General features: G+C 35.6%; 4 protein-coding genes across 23 annotated transcripts in view; 2 read left to right on the top strand and 2 right to left on the bottom strand.

The window, feature by feature from the left end:
• The first annotated feature begins 41 nt into the window (after positions 1-41).
• LOC107998702 (uridine 5'-monophosphate synthase) lies at positions 42-2,510 on the top strand. The gene is made up of 4 exons (XM_017058112.3): positions 42-156; positions 368-558; positions 672-1,155; positions 1,227-2,510. Exons 2-4 carry the CDS (start codon positions 397-399, stop codon positions 2,006-2,008), a joined length of 1,428 nt encoding a protein of 475 aa, XP_016913601.1. The 5' UTR covers positions 42-156; positions 368-396; the 3' UTR covers positions 2,009-2,510.
• LOC107998703 (cytosolic Fe-S cluster assembly factor Nubp2 homolog) lies at positions 2,048-4,522 on the bottom strand. Its single transcript, XM_017058113.2, has 5 exons — positions 4,026-4,522; positions 3,876-3,964; positions 3,379-3,600; positions 2,936-3,089; positions 2,048-2,868 (listed from the first exon to the last, which is right to left on the bottom strand). Exons 1-5 carry the CDS (start codon positions 4,134-4,136, stop codon positions 2,662-2,664), a joined length of 783 nt encoding a protein of 260 aa, XP_016913602.1. The 5' UTR covers positions 4,137-4,522; the 3' UTR covers positions 2,048-2,661.
• Positions 4,523-4,623: 101 nt separating this feature from the next.
• Positions 4,624-11,349, top strand: LOC107998701 (intraflagellar transport protein 56). Its single transcript, XM_017058110.3, has 7 exons — positions 4,624-4,721; positions 4,903-5,429; positions 5,716-5,965; positions 6,040-6,249; positions 6,315-6,621; positions 6,696-6,936; positions 6,995-11,349. Exons 1-7 carry the CDS (start codon positions 4,719-4,721, stop codon positions 7,104-7,106), a joined length of 1,650 nt encoding a protein of 549 aa, XP_016913599.1. The 5' UTR covers positions 4,624-4,718; the 3' UTR covers positions 7,107-11,349.
• LOC107998700 (prominin-like protein) overlaps positions 7,278-24,076 on the bottom strand; it is a 43,010-nt gene continuing 26,211 nt past the window's right edge. For 2 of the 20 annotated variants that reach the window (XM_028667154.2, XM_062084598.1), the window contains exons 2-16: positions 20,514-20,781; positions 19,774-20,126; positions 19,563-19,684; positions 19,463-19,486; positions 18,016-18,311; positions 17,796-17,966; positions 17,494-17,709; positions 16,831-17,386; positions 16,533-16,691; positions 16,335-16,456; positions 15,319-15,369; positions 14,307-14,474; positions 13,737-13,826; positions 11,785-11,901; positions 7,278-11,700 (exon numbers count right to left, since the gene is read on the bottom strand). In XM_028667154.2, the coding sequence (XP_028522955.1) occupies positions 11,688-11,700; positions 11,785-11,901; positions 13,737-13,826; positions 14,307-14,474; positions 15,319-15,369; positions 16,335-16,456; positions 16,533-16,691; positions 16,831-17,386; positions 17,494-17,709; positions 17,796-17,966; positions 18,016-18,311; positions 19,463-19,486; positions 19,563-19,684; positions 19,774-20,126; positions 20,514-20,781 (2,726 nt within the window). In that variant the 3' untranslated portion in view covers positions 7,278-11,687. Of the gene's footprint in view, positions 11,701-11,772; positions 11,902-12,545; positions 12,603-13,736; positions 13,827-14,306; positions 14,475-15,318; positions 15,370-16,334; positions 16,457-16,532; positions 16,692-16,830; positions 17,387-17,493; positions 17,710-17,795; positions 17,967-18,015; positions 18,312-19,462; positions 19,487-19,562; positions 19,685-19,773; positions 20,127-20,513; positions 20,782-24,076 lie in introns of those variants that run through there. The other 18 variants (XM_017058109.3, XM_062084586.1, XM_028667157.2 and 15 more) reach the window with 18 other exon arrangements.

The following is a 24,076-nucleotide window of genomic DNA, read 5'->3' as shown; positions in this document are numbered from 1 at the left end:
TGTTAGAAAAAAAAAAAAAAAGACAACACTTAAGTTTGCGAATGATTTAAATCTTGAAAAACTTGATACAATACTATACCTGTTGATTTATATACTATATTATATGTTATGCTGTTACATGTTCTCTGCTTTCAGTATGTCACATATAAGTATAAAGTAAGATAAATATCTGATAATCACAAGATTGATATCAGTTCATTATTTTAAATATAATTATTTTGTCTGTTATTTGAATTTATATTTTTATATGAAATTAAAAATCTTCTAGAAAATACAATAAAAATATAATAAAAATTCTATAAAATTAAATGATAAAAAATAACTAACCTTAATTTTTAAATAAGCGATTTCGTCTTTTTTTTTCAAGATTTTGTGTTTGTATTAAAAATTGAAACCATGTTGAAAAATTTAGATGCAATGGATGCTGAATTAAAAGAGCTAGCTATAGCACTTTATGAAATAGATGCATTTAAATTTGGTGATTTTGTAACTAAAGTTGGTCTTAAAACTCCAATATATTTTGATCTAAGAGTATTAATATCATATCCAAAAATAATGGTAAACATTATTGTAGTGATTACAATCATTTTCAAACATTTATATATATTTCAAAGTAATATAAGGTAATATATTTATAATACTTACATTTATCTTATTATTATTACATATAGGTTCGCTTGGCAAAAATACTATGGACATTTGCAGAAGAATGTTCAGACATAACACAAATTTGTGGTGTTCCTTATACAGCTTTACCATTAGCAACATTAATTTCTGCAGACTCTAATGTGCCCATGTTAATAAAACGAAAAGAAACAAAAGCATATGGTACAAAAAAGATCATAGAGGGTAATTTTAAGCAAGGAGATCATTGTGTGATTATTGAAGATGTGGTTACAAGTGGTAGCAGTATTTTAGAAACAGCATTTATTTTAAGAAAAGAAGGTTTAAAAGTAACAGACACATTTGTTGTAATTGATAGAGAACAAAATGGTAAGAAAAATATAGAGCATCATGGAATTAGAATGAGGAGTTTATATACAACTACTAGACTTATGGCATATTTGTTAGAAGCTAACAAGATTACTCCAAAAATAGTTAAAAATGTGACCGATTATTTATTAAAATTTCAAGCACCAATCATTCCTGTTCAAGGTAAGAAAATATTTAATAATAAATTGATTATTTGTTATATAAATTGAATTGTTTATCTTAAAAAATTTCAGATAAACGGTTAAAAACTCCATTTCATATTCGTAGCACAAAGACCAAAAATGCAATTGCTTCCAAGTTGTTTAATTTGATGGAAACAAAGCAATCCACTATATGTCTAGCAGCAGATTTAACTAAAGCAAATGATATTATAGAAATAGCTGATTTAATAGGACCACATATTGTGTTATTTAAAACACATGTAGATATATTAGAAGATTTTAGCTATGATTTTATTAAACGTTTGAAAGATTTAGCTAAAAAACATGAATTTTTATTAATGGAAGATAGAAAATTTGCCGATATCGGAAATACGGTATCTTTACAATATGAAAAAGGCATTTATAAAATATCTGAATGGGCAGATATTGTTACAGTGCATGCAGTTGCAGGTCCAAATATTATAGATGGCTTGAAAAATAGTTTAAAAAATATAAATGAACCTCGTGGTTTGTTTATATTAGCGGAAATGTCTTCCAAAGGAGCTTTGACGGTTAATGAATATGCGCAGAGCGCTGTATCTATCGCACAAAGTTCGGATATGGTGACTGGAATTGTTTGTCAATCAAATATTTTCTCAAATTTGGGACTTATTCAATTGACACCAGGCGTGAAACTGTCGAAAACTTCTGATAATTTAGGGCAACAGTACAATATACCAGAATCTGTTGTAAATTCTGGAGCTGATTTAGCTGTAATTGGTAGAGGTATTACTGAAGCTCAAGATAAATTGGCTGCTACTTTACAATACAAAAAAGAACTTTGGACAGCTTATCTGAAACGAATATCAAATTAATAAATTTTTCATTATTTTATAGATAGGTAAAAGCCAAAGTAGGGGAAATATATATCTTTTTATTTTTGAACATGTGTACAATAATTAAAAATCGTAAATAAACGAACATTGACATTGAGTTTTAAAAAAAACTTGTAAGTAGAATAATGCATAGATTTACAGATTTTAATGTATATACATTATACAATGATATTATAATAATCTATTCACATTTTTGTACAAAAACTTTAAAATGTAAAATGTAAATGTTTTATCAACACTGACACTGAATTATATATACACACATGTATTTAATTTGTTACAATGTGCAAAATCTTTTATATATTTCTCATAAATGCTATTATATAAAAATCGTTGTATTTGTACACATATATTCTACCTCTTTTAAGTAAAATGCAATTAAATGATCCCCTTATGATCCTATATATTATTTGTATACAAATATTTTACATATGTCTCATATGTTTATTATGTCATGATAATATATTTTCCACTAAAACCTGAATGTTTTTTTCTTTTCAAATTAATTTATCTTATTTTTAGTCTTACTAAAAAATATTAAAAAAATGCGAAAGTTCGCAGAGGGCTAATATTATCGCCACGAACAAGTACAGTATTTCATTGAGAACACCGTGTACATGAGATCAAATTTTTCATGCTTCCTTGCTCTGGGTAAGTTCCTCGACTAGCTTTCGAAACACTTGTGCTACCTGACTATCAGGTAATGTTACTAGAATGCTTTGACCAGTATGTGCTAGTTTTCCCACTTGTGGGTCTATAGGCACTTTTGCTAAGAATGGAACATTTACCATTTTAGAAAGAGCTATTCCTCCACCCGCGGAAAATATATTTGTACATTCCTATAAATAATATTATGTAAATAAAAAATTTGTTTTTATAATTTAAGTAAATATAGTTTATACTAACTGAACATGATGGACAGACAAAACCACTCATATTTTCAATAATACCAAATATATGAATCCCAGTTTTCCTACAAAATGTTACTTCTCGTAAAACATCATCCACTGCAACTGCTTGTGGAGTAGTTACTATAAGTGCACCATCACATTTAACATTTCTGAAAAAATATTTAATTATTTTACTTTGATCTATCATTATATGTTGAAATATTTTCTGTTAATACACATTCAAATATATTGTGTAAGCTTATCAATCTCATGACTAATCCTTATCTAACAAGAAATGTACCTCATTTGAATGTCACATGATTATTAATCATAGTCATGTGTAGAGACTAAAAGCACATGACATTATAAATAGTACAAATCTATAAAATGTTTTATATACTTTTCTTTTATATTTAGTGTGACAAAAATAAATAAGAACAAAACAAATTTTAACCGTACTTTAAGTTTTCCATTACTGTGATGTGTTCATCTGAGGTTCCTGGTGGTGTATCAATGATTAAATAATCAATATCTTGCCAAATAACATCTGTTAAAAATTGTTTAACCATTCCAGTTTTTTTTGGACCTCTCCAAACAATACTATCATTTTGGTTTTTTAATAAAAATCCTATAGACATGACAGCCAGTTTTTGTTCCTTGTCTGCAAACACTGGCACCCATCTACATAATAAAATATCAATAATATAACTATTAATTATTAATAACTAATAATTATATTTTATAAATAATATATATACATATGTATGTATATAATATATATATATATATACATATATATACATATATATATATATATATATATATATATACATATATATACATATATATATATATATATATATAAATATGAAGAAAAATACATAATAATCTTTTATAAATTTTATAAATTTATAGAAGTGATTTTTATAAGAATGGACAATAATTATTTTCAATACCCGTCAGAAGATTGATGAACATCTTTGCCTTCTAAATTTAACAAATAAGGCACACTAGGTCCACAAAGATCGACGTCTAACAAACCAACCTATAATATTTTTAATATATAAGTAGTATAACCTACAACTATCAAGAAATTTGAAACTTACCCGAAAACCTGATTCCTTAAGTGCAAGTGCCAATTGTGTGCTGATTGTTGATTTTCCAACACCACCTTTACCAGAAAGCACTAACAAAACATGTTTGACACCTTCCAACATTACGAAAAGAAATGCGCAAACACCACCGGCGATGTAACCTCCACGACAGTCAGTCGCGTTCTGACAATTTTTGTTTTCTATCAGTTCTACATATATCGAGCCTAATGTAAATTTCGTCAAGTACAAAAAATTTTAATTACAATCTATTCAAATTTACACAAATTAAGAAGCGGAACATATTTTAACTCGTTGAATAAAAAATTTTTTTTACAATATAATTTATTTCAGTAATTTTATATTTAGAAATAATAATTATTACAAATGATGTTATGATATAAAGTGTCACGTCGTGTATAATTTTATTTTCTTAAAAATAAAATATACATATAAATTCTTAAACAAAGTTACTTAAATTTTATCACCACTGAACTGACATCTGTAGGAAGGAACTAAAAAATTTAATTTGAAATTTTTAAATATACAATAAAAATTGTTTAATCTTAACAATTTATCATTTTATCAAATAATTTTTCCCGAATAAGTAATATCCAAATTAAACTAATATAGTGATAATGTCTATTCGTTTTTGCGATCTTATGGTAATCAATATATTTATGTATCTATTAGCAACGGTGACTAAAAATGGTAAACATTGCATTGTGCATCGCATTTTCTTTTTTCTTTAATATATATTATTTATCGATGTTCTAAAAATCACATTTTTTTACGTTCAATAATTCGCATTATTTCCAATTGATTCAATAATATATAATTGATTTTTTCGAAATGAATTTGTTTTAATATCTACAATAAAAACTTGTGATAGATATTATCAAGAGCTAAACCAGCGTCTTCCGAAGGAGTGAAAAGATCTACATCGGACAAAAAAATACCCAAATTAGAGGAGTTTTTAGAGAAACGCGATTACACAGGTGCTTTAACACTTTTGGAATTCAACAACGCCTCAGAAAGTACTTTAAACTCCGAGCTATGGATGGGTTATTGCGCGTTTCATTTGGGGGATTACAAACGTGCAGCTACGATTTACGAAAATTTACAAAAACGAGACGAAATACCGGCGGATACCTCGACAAATTTGGCATGCTGTTATTTCTTTCTTGGAATGTACCCTGAATCACAAAAACTCCTGGAGGATGCACCGCACAGTAAATTGAAGAACAGACTTTTGTTTCATTTGGCGCATAAAATGGGCAACGAGGCGAAATTAATGGAGTATCATCACATGTTGGAGGATGTAATAGAGGATCAACTTAGCTTGGCATCCATTCATTATCTCAGAGCACATTATCAAGAGGCCATCGACGTTTACAAAAAGATTTTGTTAGAGAACAGGTTGTAATCTACCTGTTTTTTCTTTTTATTCTGTTTGATAAATGAATTAGAATTTCGATATTTAAAATCAAGCTGTTCTTTAGGGATTTTGATAGCGATGATACGAGCAGCAATGATGAAAATCAAAGTGATAAAAATTCAGACGTTTGCTTGATCAAAGAATTAAGAAATTCCAGGTATCCGCTTCCTTCTCCTTCCTTTTCCCCATCATTTCCGCTTTTCGAAAAGACTTTTGAAAAATTTTATTCAAATCATACTCATGTTTCCTCTTTTTTTTTTTTTACAGAGATTATTTTGCGCTAAACGTATACGTTGCTTTGTGTTATTACAAATTAGATTATTATGACGTAGCTCAAGAAGTCCTTCAAGTTTACTTGCAAAAATATCCCGACAGTGCAATAGCAATAAATTTAAAAGCGTGCAATCACTTCCGTTTATACAATGGTAACGCTGCACAAAGTGAGATGAAACAATTGATAGAAAAGATGTCCAACTCTTTCAGCTTTAGTCACGATCTTATACGCCACAACGCGGTTGTGCGTAATATTATACATTTTTAATTATACATTTACGAATTTTTTTTTATAACCAATTTATTTCCCTTTCTTAGGTTTTCAAAGGTGGAGAAGGTGCATTGCAAATTTTGCCCAATTTGGTGGATGTTATACCAGAAGCCAGACTGAATTTAGTAATTTATTATTTAAAGCAAGACGACATGCGAGAAGCATTCGAATTAATCAAAGATCTTGAACCAGCCGTGCCACAAGAATATATTTTAAAAGGAATAGTTAATGCAGTGATGGGGCAAGAGACGAATTCCGTAAGTTCGGAGATAAAATATACGTAAAATTAAATAAATTTAATCGATCGATGAATTATTTTCAGCGCGATAACATAAAGACGGCACAACAGTATTTTCAATTAGTGGGCTCCTCCGCATCTGAATGCGATACCATACCTGGTAGACAATGCATGGCATCTTGCTTCTTCCTGTACCGTCAATTCGAAGAAGTTCTCGTGTACTTAAATTCAATAAAGACTTATTTCTCCAATGAAGATAATTTCAACTTCAATTATGCGCAAGCACAAACTGCAGCAGGCTACTTCAAAGAAGCGGAAGAGGCGTTCTTGAATATACGAAACGAGAAATATAAGAATGATTATATTTACATAAGTCTTCTGGCACATTGTTGTAATAATATTGATATAATTTTTAATTATCTTTACTTATTATTTTTACTATATATATATATTTCTTTAATTCAGTTATAATGAACAAGAAATCCCAATTGGCTTGGGATTTATACCTAAAAATGGACACAACGACGGAATCGTTTAGTCTGCTCCAATTGATAGCCAACGATTGTTACAAAGTCGGTGAATTTTGGTACGCAGCGAAAGCATTCGACGTGTTAGAACGAATGGATCCAAGTCCTGAAAATTGGGAAGGGAAACGTGGCGCTTGTTGCGGCGTGTTTCAATGCATCGTGGCTGAAAGGCAACCAAAGTGTGTATCCTTTTATTTATCCATTAATGCAATCAACTCTTTGTGACGTATTTTTTAGAGAGCTATTACCTGAGATTATACAACTTTTGAAGAACACCTCGAATTCACAAGTGGAGCAGATCATTCGAGTGATGCGCAAATGGGGTAAAGATAACAGAATTAATTGTTGATATAATCGAATGAACAGATGAATGATCGTTTAAACCGTAACTTTATCTTACATATAGTTTTATGTTAATGGATATATGTATTATGCAAGACGCGTTACTGTTATGTATATGAATTAATAATATATTTTATCTAAGATCTAAAAGATCTGTGTAAAGAAATAACTCATGACGTTGATGATTTAATATAAAATAGATATATTTAAACTGTGATACACTCATTTTATAATATAATAATAATAATAATAATAATAATAATCATAATAATAATAATAATAATAATCATTGTAATAGCAATAATAATAATAATTAATTTTAACAAACACAATCGGTGAATCGTAAAAACACCATAGTCGATGGCGTACACCGCATTCGCATACTTGCACAACTCCGATCAAAAAAAAAAAAAAAAATTCGACATTCTTCGAAACGAAATGCATTTTTGGAAAGTCACGAGGAATCGAAAAACTTGTCCCATTCTCCTCGTGATTTTCCACAAAACAATTTCGAATGGAATGGCTGCTGAAGTTCAGCAAAAGAAACAAGGAAGAACACCCAACCACGAACATTGAGGGTATTCCAAAAATATTGAGCAGACGAAGAAAATGCAAGGAAACTCTTTAACGATACCCTATTAAATTATATGTATATAATTATTTGTAATAATACAATAAATCGTTTAAAACTCATTCAGTAGCCATTGCCCATCTAATAACCAGTAATCAATGTTTTCGCGTAAAAATAATATCTTTTTTTGCGTCTTCGTTAAGATAATTAATTAAAGATCTAATAGTAATATATCGAACATTTCCTCGATTCCTATTTCCTCCTCGTATCAAAAATATTTAACGTAAAAAACGATTTTTTCATTATTGAATATCTATTTGATAAATAACTAAAAATTATTACATATCGTTAAGATATTGTTGAGAATTTTAATTTTTGTTGAAAACTTGGATTACTGGAAAGGGCGGCGGACTTCAGAGAATCTCAACTTATTTTCCACGGTTTTCATCTAGAAGGCAGTAAAAAGAGTGTTTCTTTCTTGCAACAGTTTGAAAATTCTCGTGTCCTACGTTTTATTATTCGACGCGTTTCAAAAATGTAGAGAGAGAGAAGGAGTGCCCGATATCAAATCGTGGCTACGTTTTCCATATATAAAAATAGCACCAGAAAAATGGTTTCCGCGGTGCCTTTCAACGGCACACGACAATTGTAAATTTCTTTTTCTTTTTTTTTTTCCATCGTTCGTGCGATTCGCGCGAATTTCTATACGGCACTCGTTCTCTGGTTCCTTTCAATGGACTTTTTTCCTTTTTTTTTTTTTTTTATGACACGGATAATATAGTCCATCGGATAAAATAGTCTCGCGAGTCCATACAGTAATCGATTATTACATGTTTCTTTAACATTCTTGAGGGGAAAAAAGAAAGAAGAAGAAAAGAAAAGAGAAAGGAAAGGAAAGAAGAAGAAGAAGAAGAAGAAAAAAAAGGACATCGCGGTTCCTCGATTTCCCATACATACATACAACAACGATGATATCTGTGTTTCCGTCGATATTACGCTAAAAACGTAGCTTACTTTTTCCACTATTCTAAATGTGTATGTAAATACGGTAATGATAGAGCGGAAATTTCTCGTGTTCTCCTCACTCTCGACTTTCCTTCTCTCCCGTATCTCTTTCTCTCAATTCTCATCAAACAATCATTCAAAGATATTTTCCCCTTTCACGCGATCCTCACACTTACTCTACTCTCCTTTCCTATCGTCATCGTTTTTAAAAAGATTCTAATGATTTTTGTGCTCCCACTTTCTCACGTCTTACGTACGAGCAATGTACGAGCAAAGTATTCTCTCCCTTCTTTTTTTTGCATTTTCGTTTTTTCGCTTTTCCCCTCCCCCCCTTCTTTTTTTCTTTTTTTTCTTTTTTTTTTTTTTCTCTTTTGGCAATCTGCCAACGATCGATCAAAGATCGTTGCATGGGCGGCGGTAATCTACCGTTACATTAACATTAACGTTAAAAACTCGCTGTTCGCAATGACAACGACTATGTGAAACAGGTTGTCTACGGATAATGCAACATCCCGACGTGCCATCATTGCGGTACAGTAATTGATCAGAAATCTAAAATCTGAAGATCAAGAAACATTAGAAACATGGTCGAACTTCGATCTACGAACGAGAGACTCGCGCAACGATTGGCACAAGCCCGTAATTCATATTTCGATCGAATCCCCACGAGGGACTCGTACCGATCGATATTATCAATTCCTAAAAGTATTTCTAAATTGAAAAACTGGAGAAACGCTTAAAACGCTTTCGTTCGATCCGTTGCAGTCGTCGTTAAGTTAATATTGAGCTTGTACAATTTGTGAAATTTTTCGGTTTTAAAAACTAGATGTTACGTTATTTTACTTATCTCGCTAGACGATACATGTGATCACTTTCGACTGCAATGAACGTTTTAATTATTCATCTAAACAATGCTACAGCTCTCTCGAAAAGACTTTCATTTGGGCGGATGGTTCCACCATCCCCTAAGCAGCCTCTAACTTACAAAGAACGAGCTTAACGTTAAAAAAGAAGAAAAAAAAAAAAAAAAACAGGAAGTGGCACCTCCACGACGCTCGAAAAAGATTCATCCTTAGCATCGAAGTACTGTACGGATGTTGCATCTGTTGCGTCAAGATATTCACCCGTCGCGTAGACGCGTGGATAAACGTACGACAAACTTTCTATGCGACGCGTAAATATCCCGTCTAAGGAGCTTAGATTCGGTAAATTACACGGTAAAGTTAATAGTAAGAAGAAGAAGAAGAAGAAGAATAAGAACAAGAAGAAAAAAAAATTCTACTTAAAGAACCATGTACATAGAGAGTATTTTTAACAGAGACGATCTTGCGACGAAACTAACTTCGGCCTAGTCGGGAAAAATCGCTGATTCCATCACACGCGAGCGAGGCGGAAGTTAGTTTCAAGATTCCCCCTTTATACCTTAGGAAAAGGATCTTCTAGCAAGATCGAGAAAAGAGAGAGGATAGATCGTGGAATTGGATTCAAGCACCTTCCAACTCCACGGTCCACGGTTAAACAATTGTCGTTTGGCATTTAAATATGGCGTTGTTAAGTGCTCGAGATTTGTGAAAAATCGTTGCTCGCTCGCGCCAACGATTTTTACGAATATTTCCGTAATATATTGGAAACTGTGCGATCGACGTTGTCCCGAAAGATCCAGATGTTTTTACGTTTGTTGTCGTTGTTGCTGTCGACTCGTCTCGAAAAATGATGGCAGTGTCGTTCCAAGTGAGCAAAATTTCATGAACGAATTTCTTGGTTACACATACGCACCGAAGAATTCTGTGTTGATCAATTACGCGTGAACGATCGAATTTGAAAATTAACAAATATCGAGCGAATCCTCTGTAATTCTTGGTTAGAAACGCGATGGTTCGTATTTGATAATCGATCGCACGTGTTCCCCTTTAAACGCGTGTTGGCTTAAAAGCCACGTGTCATCATAGTGTCGTTCCGTGTACTTTTGTTGTTGTTTCTTGGTAGGCAGTTAGCACGTAAAATACGATGAAAATTCATAAGACACAAGCGGTTGAATGTTATATACACGTTCGTTAAATTCTGAACAAAGAACAGGATCTTTGTGTTAAAGGGTGAAAGAGAAAGCGTACGCCAGTGTGGGTGAACAAGGGAGGCGCGACAACGAACTTTCGTTAATACTGATTAACGCATGATGATAATAATGATGATGATGATGATTTCAATTACTACGTGTGTGTTTCCTTTTTTTTTTTTTTTCATTAGGAACTAAATTCCATAGGGGGAATTCTAAGGGTTTCACAGAAAAATTTCCTTGCAAAGAATTATATAGTGCCTCTCGAGCAATATCGGTAGAATATATAATCGACGCGTCTTCGAGAATAAGAGCGAATCGAACTTTGAGTATAACACGCGTAAATCTCGAAGTCGGGTCGAAATATTAACAGAGTAGAAGAGACCTTGGTCGCGATGGCATTTGATTGGAAGAAATATTGAACGTCGAAGAAAACGGTGGTAAAACGATATCAGTCAAGTTAAAAAATCGATTGTCCAGCGATTAACACAAACGATTTGAATCGTCGTTTTATTACAGTTCGGTGATTAAAAAGGGAAAAGGGAAAGAGAAAGAAAGAAATCGCTGAAGCGCTATAAAAAAAAAGAACAAGTAAATCGCAAAAGAAAAGGGAAAAAAAAACAGTATTCATGAACAACGTAATATTTCTCTCGTGATACGCACGATGTCTAAAAATAATACTAAATCGAAACGAATCGTACACGTTGATCACATTACTTGCGGCTCGCCGAAGGATCCATTTAGCCTACCTCAGTCTGTATATCGTAAACTTGGTCTTTAATTGATTTTGCCGTTCGCACGGTCCGTGGCACGCTCAAACAGGAACGCTACAATTAAACATAGTCTCGTTTACATCCGGATTTCTCTTTCTTTTTGAGCGTCCTTTTGTAACTGCGGGTGAGACTGTGGGTAGCCACGCTATTCAGCGCTACCTTTGTGCATGCCACGGCACTTGTTTCCTAATTTGTGTCCCTGAAAATAATATAATAGAACACGTAGGAAACACACTTTCCACACCTGTATATTTTAATTATTAAAATTTACCCTTCGACTCACCCTGGCCCAGGATAGTAATAATAGGGAGGTGGTCGCTCGTATTCCGTGCTTAGTGGTGGAGGAGCTGCGGCAGCTGGTTGATACCCGGGAGGACCACCGTTAGGGAAGTCACAATTTCTGCAATAATAATCCCTCGTGTCGGTGAAACCCGTAGGGGAAATAGATTTCAAGCGCTTACTTTCTATTCTTCGTCAAACGTATCGAATAACGAGCACAAAAAGAAGAAGAGAAAGAGAGAGAGAGAGTGAGAGAGAGAAAGAAAGAGAGAGAGAAAAGTACGATAATACAGTATTCTCGAATATGGAAGAAAGTTATCTTCTGCCATAGCTGTATGTACGTATGCTTTAGCGAACAAACGTATGACGAAGGTGCTGAAGCGAAATTAAAGTAAATTTTGTATCGTGATCTCCTATCGAAAAAAAAAGTGACTCGATAATATAATACTATTCTTAAATAATAACATGCTGCTTTTTAATAATTCTTGTGTAAATTCTTTTAAACACGTTTTTTCAACTGATTGCGGCGATGGCGTGTAAAATATGGCCAAGGTATACGGATATTTTTTCAAGATATTTTTTCTTTTTTCTTTTTTTTTTTTTTTTGGTCGCAAAACCTAACGTTTTCATTTTATTCCTGCAAAAAGCTCTAGCGAAGCTATTTGCTTGCGACTGCAAACTGAGTCGAACAAAAGAAGGAAAAATAAAAGGAAAAAACGAACGTACGGAGACACAATTGAGGTAACAATCTGTCTTGCGACTTACGTGCAGAGGCGTATCGAGAGACGCGAGAAGTTGCCCCCCCGCAAGGTTCCCACTCACCTGGAAATAACCGGGAAAAAAAAGCGTGACCAACGGGGTTGCATGAGATGTACGGATGGGATCAAGAATATAACTTGCATGGTGTCAATATAATATTTTGTACCTTTACAACGATACTTTTATCTTTATCTTTTTCTTCTACTTTTTTCTTTTTTTCTTTTTCTCGATAATCGTATCGATATTATTCTTGGATCGGATGAGAATTTATCGAGATATGTTCGTACCCTTTTACTTAAATAAATTTAAAGAAAGGTTGTGATTGTAATCGAAGAGGGTAGAAGAGTGTGAGATCGAAGAATGACATAAATGGACGAGCACAATATTTTTCGATGCATTGAAAATGGGTCGAGTAGACTATTTATAACGGTAATTTATATTATAATAAATTATAATGTACATGGAGAGTGAAGTTTTTCTTGATCTTTCATCCTCGTGGAACTACTTGACCCATTTAATCTCGTTCTCAACGATATACTGTACAAGGTAAATCATGCAATTCATACTTCTTTCGTGATTTATTCAGGTAGAAGTGATACGATGCGGGGGAAAGATCGGATATACTGTTATCTATAAATCAACTCGTTACACAAAATACAAGATCGTGATATCGAAAGATATGATATACTTTTTTTCTGTTCGTTCGATTTACAACTACGGATATATGTGTATTCAACATTCATTAAATTTCTTGTGAGTACTTACAATCGGTTGAAATTTCAAATTCGTCGTCCATCATGTCAATTATCGTGCAAGTTTCTATTTAGAACTTGATCCCATCCTCGATTAGGTCGGGCGTTCGAAAGAATCGAGGAAACGAAAGAAAGCAGACAAAAATTCGCGCGATGAGTGGGAACCCTGCTCACCGATGAAAGGAAACGAACGAATATATAAATAAAAAGAAAAAAAAAAAAAAAGAAAAGAAAATAAAAGAGAAGAGAAGAAAAGAAAAGGCAAAAACGAACGAAAAAGATCGGTGAAAAGTTGGTGAAAGAAGAAGACCAGGCCTCGAAGAAACCGAACAGCAACAAGTTTGTAGACAAAAGAAAAAAAGAAAATTGCGTAACGTGTCACAGAAAGCTTTTAAACTTTTTTTTTTTCTTTTTTTTCTCTCCGAATGAAAATTACAAGACTTACTGCGTTTCTACCGATATGCTAAAGACTTTATTGTGAGGTTCTTTTTTGGAGGGAGCGGTATGTTCGTGGCTTCGCCACGTGGGGGTGGAACTGCAAAATAAATCAAAGATGAACTAGTGTGAACCGGAGAAGGGAAAATGAAAATATCGATTTTTTTAAAAGAACCTATCGAATCACGAGTGTGATTGGACACGAGAGAAAACCCTAGAATCTCTGACAACTTCCCCCAAAAGAACGCGTTCCAACGCTTCGCTAGATCGATATAATATCGAACTTTTCCATTATTATTCAATTCAGATGCGATAAAAAAAAAAAGAACGAGACGATACGAGAACAAGAACGAGTGGGAGGAGAAGAAATCGTTAAAGCGACAGCACGATTCGTTTAAAAAAGGAGGGGAAGAAAAAAAAAATGGTAGAACGACGAAATGTCCTTTCGAAAAAAAATTCTACGTTATCTGATGTATGAAAATTTCGTTACAGAATAGTCCTCTCGCTTCGTTGTTATAAATTTTCTCAAAATTGATAACGATGATAGTGATTCGAACGTGACTCGAATTCCAACACTTACTTCGGCGCCACGTCGGAATATCTGGAATAGTGATGATAGTGGGACGTGCTCTGATGCGCCTCCCCGGGTACCCTTTCCCGATCGCTGTATCCACCCGCGGGACCGTCGTAGCTTTCGTATTTTGCGTAAGGATCTCTGCTATGCGACACGTATTTCTTGTCGTGAACGCTGCAAGGAAAAAATGAACGTTTCAGTCGAGTTTCGATCTACGATCTGCGATCACTCGTCATGCGAGTTAGAAAAGTATATCAGTTTATTGTGTGTATTGCTAAGCTGTTCCAGCGTATTACGTGTCCGTGTGTGTCATTAATCCTAGATAGCTTGATACACGCGAGACGAGAGCTAGCCTCCGTGTTGCTAAATTATCGTGTAAAAGTGTGCGTGTAGAGAGATTTTTTTTCCTTTTTTTTTTTTCTTTTTTACGCGATTGTTAGTTACAAGCTTCAAGGAAGAATATATCGAGCGTTAGTATACTAAAAGTTTGATACCTTCTCGACTGACATAACAATTTATAGAAATCGGTCATCTTCATAAGGTAATTTTGGCAATTTATTCGAAGTCGAGAAGATGTCGGAAGATCGAGTAGAGGAAAATCAATTTAGATTTCAGAGATTTATATTATTCATCGAATATTGTAGGATCTTAGAAGTTTTAAAGAATTCTCATCGTATCGTTTTTTAAACAAATTGTTCTCTTACAATTTCATTTCTTCTGATCCTACAATACGTTGTCTAAGATAGAATTGTGGGTTGCGTGTTAGAATTAAGAGCTGTATCATGCAGACAAAGAGAATAATCGACGAACCGAATCATTCTAAACAATTACTTTCGACGTGTTTTAATTCTATGATCACAGGGGAGGGGAAAAAAAAAAAAAAAAAAATAACATCCGAGCATTGGATCGTGAAATGAACGAATTACATGTCGCGTTCACAGCGTTATCGAGGGATTTACGAACGTGCTACACATAAATCAGCATGCGAGCAATTTGGCTGTTCTTGTTTTATACTTACTGGGTAAGGGGTATGTTATCCCTGTCTGCATACGCGTCATACAAATATTCACTGGAACGGAGCGTGTTAGCGGTTAGATTCCAACAACCATTCCACACATTAGACAGCTACTTTTAATTTAATATGATCTACTGCATTGGTAAGAAGTACGATCGTCTGACGATCTTTACGCCATGGTTACGCAAAGACGAATCTAAAGAGCTTAAATTTTCAAAATAATTGAGAGAATAATTGGTTGAAGAAGTGTCAGACAATCGAACCCTTTTATCACGAGGTAAACACGTTTGTTATTCTTTAATTCTTGCACGAAAGGAAAAAGAAAAAAAAATTAACGCGACAGAATGATTAGTTGAGTCACACTCATCGAGAGGATGAAAATCGAGAATGAGAGATAGTTGGAGCCGCATTTATGATGGGTAACGCGTTTATAGTATCCGCGACGAGATTTGTTTAGATAGAATTGGCGATGCAATTTTGAAACTCGCTAAACAAAAATAGATGGAATAATTCATGCCGACTAGAAAACGGAAAGATATCGCAAGCGCGAGTAATGTGCATGCTGGGGGATAATGAGGAAGCTCGATTAACTACTAGACTGAGACAGAAGGCTCAACACTTTCTACATAAAGAGTGCTCAGAATTTGGTGGCCAGAGATCAGCGAAGAAATCATAAAAGCGATTGTTTCCGAATGTAAATGTAAACGAGTCAATTTTATTCTTCTACGATTTTCCTTGATAGCCAAATACAATTGTGCCAATTGCTTATTTCTGATTCGCGGGATAATTTCAAACGAACGAATCGGAATTTATACACTCTCTTTTACACATTTAATAAGTGATAATGTTAATTTCGGTTCTTCAACAATAAATTTGGGAATTTGAAATTGAAACATGCACCGGATATCTAATTATATATCTTGGAAACATTTAAATAGCGTTGAGTCCATCGATTGGGTTTAAATAAAGTCAATTCTTTTCTTTCTTTTTTTTCTGAAGTGAAAATGGCGGAAACTTACGCTTCGACTAGGGGTCCTGGATAGGGATCCGATTTTTGATAGAGCGCGCTCAGTTTTACGCAGAGCACGATGGTCGGGATGAAGAGGATTAAACACCAGCCTACACTCACCCAGAAACCATTCTGCGGATCATAAAAGAAAAGATATATAACAGCATTTCGATGATGAAACAAAGAGGTTACAAAATTAATTGCTTACAAATGGATCTAAAATTTTGCTACATCCAGCGACCAGCGTGGCGTTGTACGCGTTCGAAACGGGCGTGCATTTTCCTACGTGGAACAAAGCATGATCGATAACTCTCTCGAGGAAATCGTCCACTTGACGAAGGAAAGCGTTTCCAAATTTAGTAGCCAACTGCAAAATTAAAAGAGCATCGAATCCTGACGATTCAAACTTAAAAATTAGATCCATAATAAACAATTCGACAATATCGACCAGAAAATATCGACCGTCGATATGTCAGTTCGAGCAAAGATTCTTGCTCGAAACTTACTTGTTGCACGTATTCTGGCCCATCTTCGTTCAAAAACTTTTGCGCCTTCGTCACCTCGTCGACGAGATTGTGAATGGCCTCTGCCATCGAACTGTGATTAAACTTTATCTTCTCCTCGAGGGTCACAGCCTTGGCTGCCAATTGTTCGCTGAGCATCGCCATTGGTTTCACCAAATGTTCGTGATAATACGCCAAATCCAGTGCATTTTTCTCCAAACTTGCTCGAATGTCGTCCTGTCCCTTTGGTAATTCCGTTGACACGTCCAACAATTGTTTGGCAAGATGTTCCAAGTTGATATTCGTGATATTATCAGCGAGAATCTCCACGTATTGATAGAACTTGATATCGCTGAGGCCACTCTGCGCGAGATCGTTCAATTTCGACTTTGCGCTTTCCGTGAGAATAACCACGCCGGGTGAGAGACTGATCTTGCGCCGAAGCTGTTGGATCGTGTTGTTGATATCGTAGCGGCCGGTGTATTCGCGCAACGTGTTCACGTCGAACAGATAATTCAACTTGAGAACTTTGTACAACGTTTCGTTTCGATGGCAGTTTCTGTGGTGATAAAAATGATAAAAAAGAGGAAAAAATAGATTTGGATTGAATAACGAAGTTGGAAATTTTCGACAACAATCTTTGAGGTTATGTTGGCGGGTACGTACGTTATGATATAGCTCATGTTCACATCGGCATTCGGTTTATTGGGATACAGTATCTTTTTTATTTGTACGATCTCGTCGACCAGAGCGAACATCCTGTTATCCTGTGGATTTTTCAAAGGTTCGCAGACAGCCCTTTGCGCCAGAACACCGACGACCATGTGTATTACCGTGATCACCATTAGAATGCTGGTCAGAAGGAATATGATCCAAACAGCCCTGGTGAAATCGTACGAGATGAAAGCATCTGTCATCTTGTCAAGTATTAAATTCAGAATTGGATATGATCTACGATACGAGCTTACATCATGAGAAATCGCGCACCGGATCCTTTGTTACAACAGTCGTCCCCGTAACCATCGGGCCGCTTTCCACAAATGCCACAGAAAAGACCGAAAGTCAGACACATTAGAACTGTTAATAAAATGCCCGATATCCCGAGTCCTAGATAGTACCTAGAGGGAAAATACATTTGTCTAATTATCGGACTCTGAAATGTTCTTCGCTTCCGTTCTCTTTTATTACCTGTACGGTGAATACTGATCGATGTTCGTCCGTGCAACGTCTATTTGCTTCATGTAGACCTTGTCTATGTCGTTGTTTATCCTATCGATGAGCATTGTCATGTTTCTCGCGAGGTCGGCTAGAAAATCGCCGGCATTTCGGATGCTCGCGCTGACCACTGGGATGGTCTGATTCACGGCGTATTGAATGTCTTTCTGAATTTTCAGAAACGACTCTTTACCCTGGCTGACTTCCGACACGATGTTGTCCTTCATCAGCATCGTGATATTGTTCAAGGCGGACGTGACGTTTGGCAACTGGAAAAAAAATAACGCGCGATCGTTCGATATAAATGATTATCGGAATATCAAGGACCAGTGAATTTATCTATTTGGAAGTATAACGATTACGATGCCTGAATGGACACATTAAACGAGAAGATGTGTGTGTGTATGTGTGTGTGTGTACGGAACAGTTAGAAGTATCGATATGAAAATAGTGTCATGCGTTATAGCATCCGTTTAAATGGACGATTTCCATATATGTTAATGATATGTTAAAAGAGAATGAAATTGCGTGTCGTGTATAAAGTGCACTGAAAATGTATCAAGTCTTTGTTAAGAAGCTATTCGTTACGGACTGATAGAGAATGCAAAGAGTGCACGGTTTGGAAATAAAAGTGTATTGAAGATGTGTTTTGACAGATCTCAATTCAGAAGCAGAGACAAAAGAAAAAACTGTGCATAGTTATAGGAGGAAAAGAAAAAAAAAATGTCATTCCTTCTCCATTTTTTATCTTCCTTTCTTCTATGTTATTTATATTTCTATTATTTGTACACTGGTAAATTTAGCCTAAAAGCTTTAATTAAATCCCTCTTTCCTCGAGTCAAGTATAGTAAATTTATAGATCATTCTAAACGTCACATTTAATACATAGGTTTAGTGAATGAACGACACTACACATAATGAATAGTAACACAGAACCAAAAAGTTGACATGCTTTAGCTTATGACTTACAGACTGAAGCTATTTGGTGGTAAGCATGGAATCAGATAAGTTTATACAATAATTCTATTCGTAAACCAATGGCTGGATATCCATAAGAAAATAAATTACTACGTCATATTATTTTATTTATTTATCATTATTATTATTATTTTTTTTTTTTTTTGCGAAAACTATGACGATTATATTAGAAATTTCCATTGGTCTACTATTTGGATAGAATTAAAAAGCAAAAGCGAAATGAGTTAAGATTCATCTTCCTTCTCTTATGAAGTTATAATACATAATTAGCGTAAAGAAAATAAAGGAGTATACAAAAAGAAAGTAGTGTATTTTATCGAATCGATGCGGCAGAGATAATGCGGTAATACTTTTCCAATCTTCGCCACTGAACGCGAATAATAAATCGAAGGAGTGTTAAAAAAAAAAAAAACTAACTACGTTAACGGAAGAATTATCATACCTTCGGGAAGTATCGGTCCATGTACTGAATGCATGTAAAAGAGAAAGAAGATTAAATCGATGATGTAACGACGAGCACACAGAAGAAAAGCGGAAAATACCTTGTCGAAGTCTACTTGAACCGACATCTGATTCACTTTGTAATCGTGCAACACCTGTTTGCAATTTTGGGTCTTGCAAGCCGCAAGCGTGTGAAGAAGATTGTTCTTAACGCCTCGTACAACTGGAAATATATATAAGTATATTTTTTTTTCTTTTCGAACCAAGATTCAAAATTTTTTTCCTTTTTTTCGTAAAAATTCATATCCATACCGATGTCCAGTTGACTAGCGTTCGTCCTTAGATCGCGGGTGATCGTCTGCATGGTCTTGAGATCCTCCTTGATGGACTCCAACCCAGCCACGATGTCGCTCAGATTGGTCAACGAGACTGCGTGGGAGTATTCCGCGAGTTGTTCAGTCACGATTCTGCCACTGGCCTGGAGGATGTTGTTCAAATTAATCTCGAGCTCGTCGAAATTAGTCTTGAGGATCTTATTGATCTCCTCCTTCGTGCTGCTCAGATACAACTTCACGTCTTTCAGGCTAACTTCCACGTTGTTGGGAAGCTCCTTGGTCCCGTCTTGCATGTACTCGTTCGTCACAAAGGCGCAGACCACGCCGAACCTGCAACCAACATCGGAATCGTGCGCCTTTGTCCGTGTACGGAATAAACGAATTGGAAATCTATCTCGATTGCTTTTGTGTATTCGATACCCTCGTTTCGATAGCCCCGCTTCGTAGTTGAATAATTATTTATCGATATGGATATTCGTTTGAAACTCTCTTTGAAATGGATATCGATGCTGGATGAGCAAAAGCCGGTGCAAAGGAGAATTTCGAATTATTTCGAGGATGGAAATTAAAACGGAGACCGAGTTATCGGTGGAGGAGGAGGTTATTTGGGTCGATAAATCGAATAATCTTTATCTTCTCTGAAACGAGAAATGAAGGGAAGGGAAGGAAAGGGCGAGAGTGTGTGTGTGTAAGAGAGAGAAAAAGAAAGATACTTACAGAATAATAGTAGCGACCGCTATTAGCACCATACTCAACAACACTTTTCTACAATGATCGTGTTTCTTGTCGAACGGTTGACTCCTGGCACCGCAATGGCCGGCGCATCTACAGCAACAGAAGAACAAGCCCACACACGGTAAAATCGCAGCCAGAAGGAGTCCAACAAAAGTTAAACCAGCCAATCCACCGTAATGGGTGGCCACGATCCTCCATTCTTGCAAACTGTATTGAAATGTGGGTCGTCCATTCACGACAGTGAACATTCCTGCAAAAAAAAGAAAATTAATCAACAAGTAATAATCGAAAAGATCGGATATTAAAACGGTATTAAACAAAAAATCGAGGAATTTTTAACAAAAGAAATTACGATGCACAGAGAAAGAGAGAGAATAGAGAGAGAAAAAACGGAGAATAAAGGAAGGAGAGGAAGAAAGGAAGGAAGGAAGTGGAGGAGCAGCGCGACATTAAAGAGAATATTTTTCCATCTGCAACCCCGATACCAGTTTTTGGGGCGAGAACAAAAACGGGGGAGAAAACGGGGGCACGGTCGGATGTAGGACGTAGGTCAGGGAGGAAGGATTGCCAGGTCGAAGGGTGAACGTAATGAGGGCGGAGGGAGAGAGATTTATTTCCTAGTAGTTTCCTCCTGAGGAAAAATGGATCAAACGTCGATGACCGGTCGCGTTGGATTAATACCCGTTGGACCGCTGCATTGATTTTCTGATGCACGATGCGGCACTCTTTCTGTAGGGCGTCAGATAAACTGCTTAATAAAATCATCTTGCCTTCCTTTGCTTTCAAATGGAAAACAATAATCCGTTTGATTCCTTTTTTCTTCTCTCGTCGAAAACAATTCGAAAGAATATGAGAGAAAGAGAAAAGGAGAAATTCGTTCTTTCCTTTATTTTCTCCCATACGCGTTATTTTACGAAATGAATATTTTATCGAATAATACGAAGCGTGGAATGTGGAGAGAACGATACGAGAGAATCTATCGGGTATCGGGATTCGAGGAGGAATCGATTCGTGAAATTCTCGACGATTCGCATAGGAAAGGAGCCATCGTCGGTATTATACGTCTACGAACTAGTTTCTAAACTTGTTTAAATGCAAAGTTTCGTTTCTGGTGCAAGCTGCCATTCGGCGAATCACGCGAATCCACGTGCGCCAACGGATTTATCGTACAGGTTTCTGCAAAAGCTGGAACGGTTCAACGTGGCGACTGCACGCGCTCCATTCTAACTGTATAACCTGTCGTTCGACTCCTACCATATCGCGACCAGGCAACTTTGATAACCTGTACGTATATAAAATTTTGCGCGATACTTTGTTTATCGGAAGAACGAAACCAAGAAATTTAAAAAATAATTACAACCACTTTTCAAACGGCGAAAATTTGTATTAACACGTTGTTTGTTTTCACGTTGGGCAATTTCGTAACGCGTGCATATTAATACGAACAAATTTAGTAGAGAAATTAAAAATTTAACGAAGCGATGTTATTATATTCCTCTCGCGTTTCAATAATATTCCGAGGATATTTTTATATGTTCCGAGGGTAACGTTAAAATATAATATTCAGAAAAAATTCAGATATTTTCCACGCACAAAGGAGGTTTCGTCGACGAAAGGCCAGTGAATCGAAGTAATTCGAGTAGATCATCCCTCTTTTCGTTCCGCGGCTAGTTGATTTCGCATTACAGAGTTTAATCGTTCGCGACCAAATATTTCCCACCATGGACGAGAATCCAAATTTCGAATTATTCGAGCGTGGAAAGAACGAATATAAACAGACTTATATACCCGTTAAAAAACATCCCAACATTTGCTCGTTGAGTAGAAAATTCGGGAGAAGCGCTCTGAGTAAGATAAAAAAAAAAAAAATAAAAAAGAATCAAAAAATGTAAACATTTTTCAGAGGGGAATCTGGAGAAATTTCAGAAGCTCGTTCCAGTTCGTTTCGAAAACCGATAAAAACGTGATTTGGTCGTGAACGGGCCAATTAAGCGGGGGCCGCTACTGCGATTCAATTCTGCGAACTGTGGGAGAGCTAGAGCTAGTCGGTGATAGCGAGTTATAATAGAGAGCAGAAAGATCGTCTCGTTAACGCTTTTATATGCGAGTTTGAAGCAGGGGGTCGCAGGGAAGTGCTTGTTCTTCCAATCGTTCCTGATGGAATGGAATCGACCGATGTTTCCATTCAACGAGTTGCAACGAGTACAAATTTTAAAATACCAAGCAAATGCGTTACGTGCGCGTAAAAAGAAACTTGCATCACACGTGATTTTTATAACAATTTACACGTTAATTATTAGTTTACTTTTTTTCTAATTTTTACCCTTTTTCTTGTTTGCCGAGAAGTTTTTTTTCGGCGAATATATTGGCTTGATTTATTCATTATTACTAGTCATTTAGATAGATATAATACTTTAAATATGAAAATTTCCCTCTTCCGCAGAATTTTATCCAAGCGAACACGAACGAAAAATGAACTTGTTTCGAGTTTACCCGGCTTCCTCTCGTCGGTGAAAAATAATTTCATTGCGGTTTTACTTAACAGATTACACACCGGCCCCCTTTCAAGCTGCGCCACTTTATCAGACAAGCCGGGTTTTCGAAAGTTGCAACGATGGGGAACAGGCAAAAGTATAGAAAAAAAAAAAAAAAAGAAAAAAAAAAGGAAGAAAAAAAGAGAACAACTGGCGATACAAATATCCATTATCTGGAAAGTTACGATGACACGGCTAGCCGAAACATGCGAAGGGAAAAGTGGTTGAAACGTGTCGTGAATAAGCGTATGGTCTTAAAACTTTTCCTTCGTAGGAAGGAGCGAGAATTTTTAAGCGAAAGCACGTGTTACGTCACGTAAGATGCGAATTTTAATGTCACGGAGTAAAAAGAAAAAAAAAAATGGACGCGATTGCAAAATATCAGAGATAGAAACCTACGACAAGGCATTAACATAATCGTTGTGGAGGTCAATGACTGGGAAATCGATCGAAACCCTGGACGACAGTGAGTCTGTTGCACCGATGCAACGAGCGCTCACCTGACTGTAATGCCCTTCTTTAATTATTCAAAGGGTTTTCCTCTAAACCGAGTTCTTTGACCCGTGCTCCTCGCTATTCTCGACTGCCGGGGTATTTTTGCATTAACTAAATGCAAATACGAATCAACGTACGAAAACGTTGGAAATTGTGGAAAATTCGTCGCGAGTAAATAACGGAATGATTCTTTTCTTTCTTTTTTTCGTCGATAATTACAGAATTCCATCGTCGAATCGCGAAATATCCGATTATTCGGGTGCGGATGAAAATTTTTGCTTCGTTGCGGCACTTGACTCGATGCAACGTAGCCCCAGCCAAGCTTTGTAACACGAGAAAACCTCGATCTCCCGTGTTCGGTCGATTTCCGGTTCGCAACGATGCACGAGGATTTAAATCCAGCCACGTGAGCGAAAAATGATCCATCCAACGTTTCAAACGATTTAGATCTAATTACAAAAGTCGAGTGGAAATATTTTTTCTTTTTTTTTAGGAAGAAGGATAAACATTTCCAAG

Source organism: Apis cerana, linkage group LG14, assembly GCF_029169275.1.
Source record: "Apis cerana isolate GH-2021 linkage group LG14, AcerK_1.0, whole genome shotgun sequence".
NCBI classification, from domain to species: Eukaryota; Metazoa; Arthropoda; class Insecta; order Hymenoptera; family Apidae; genus Apis; species Apis cerana.
This window is presented reverse-complemented; position numbering and strand designations above follow the sequence as displayed.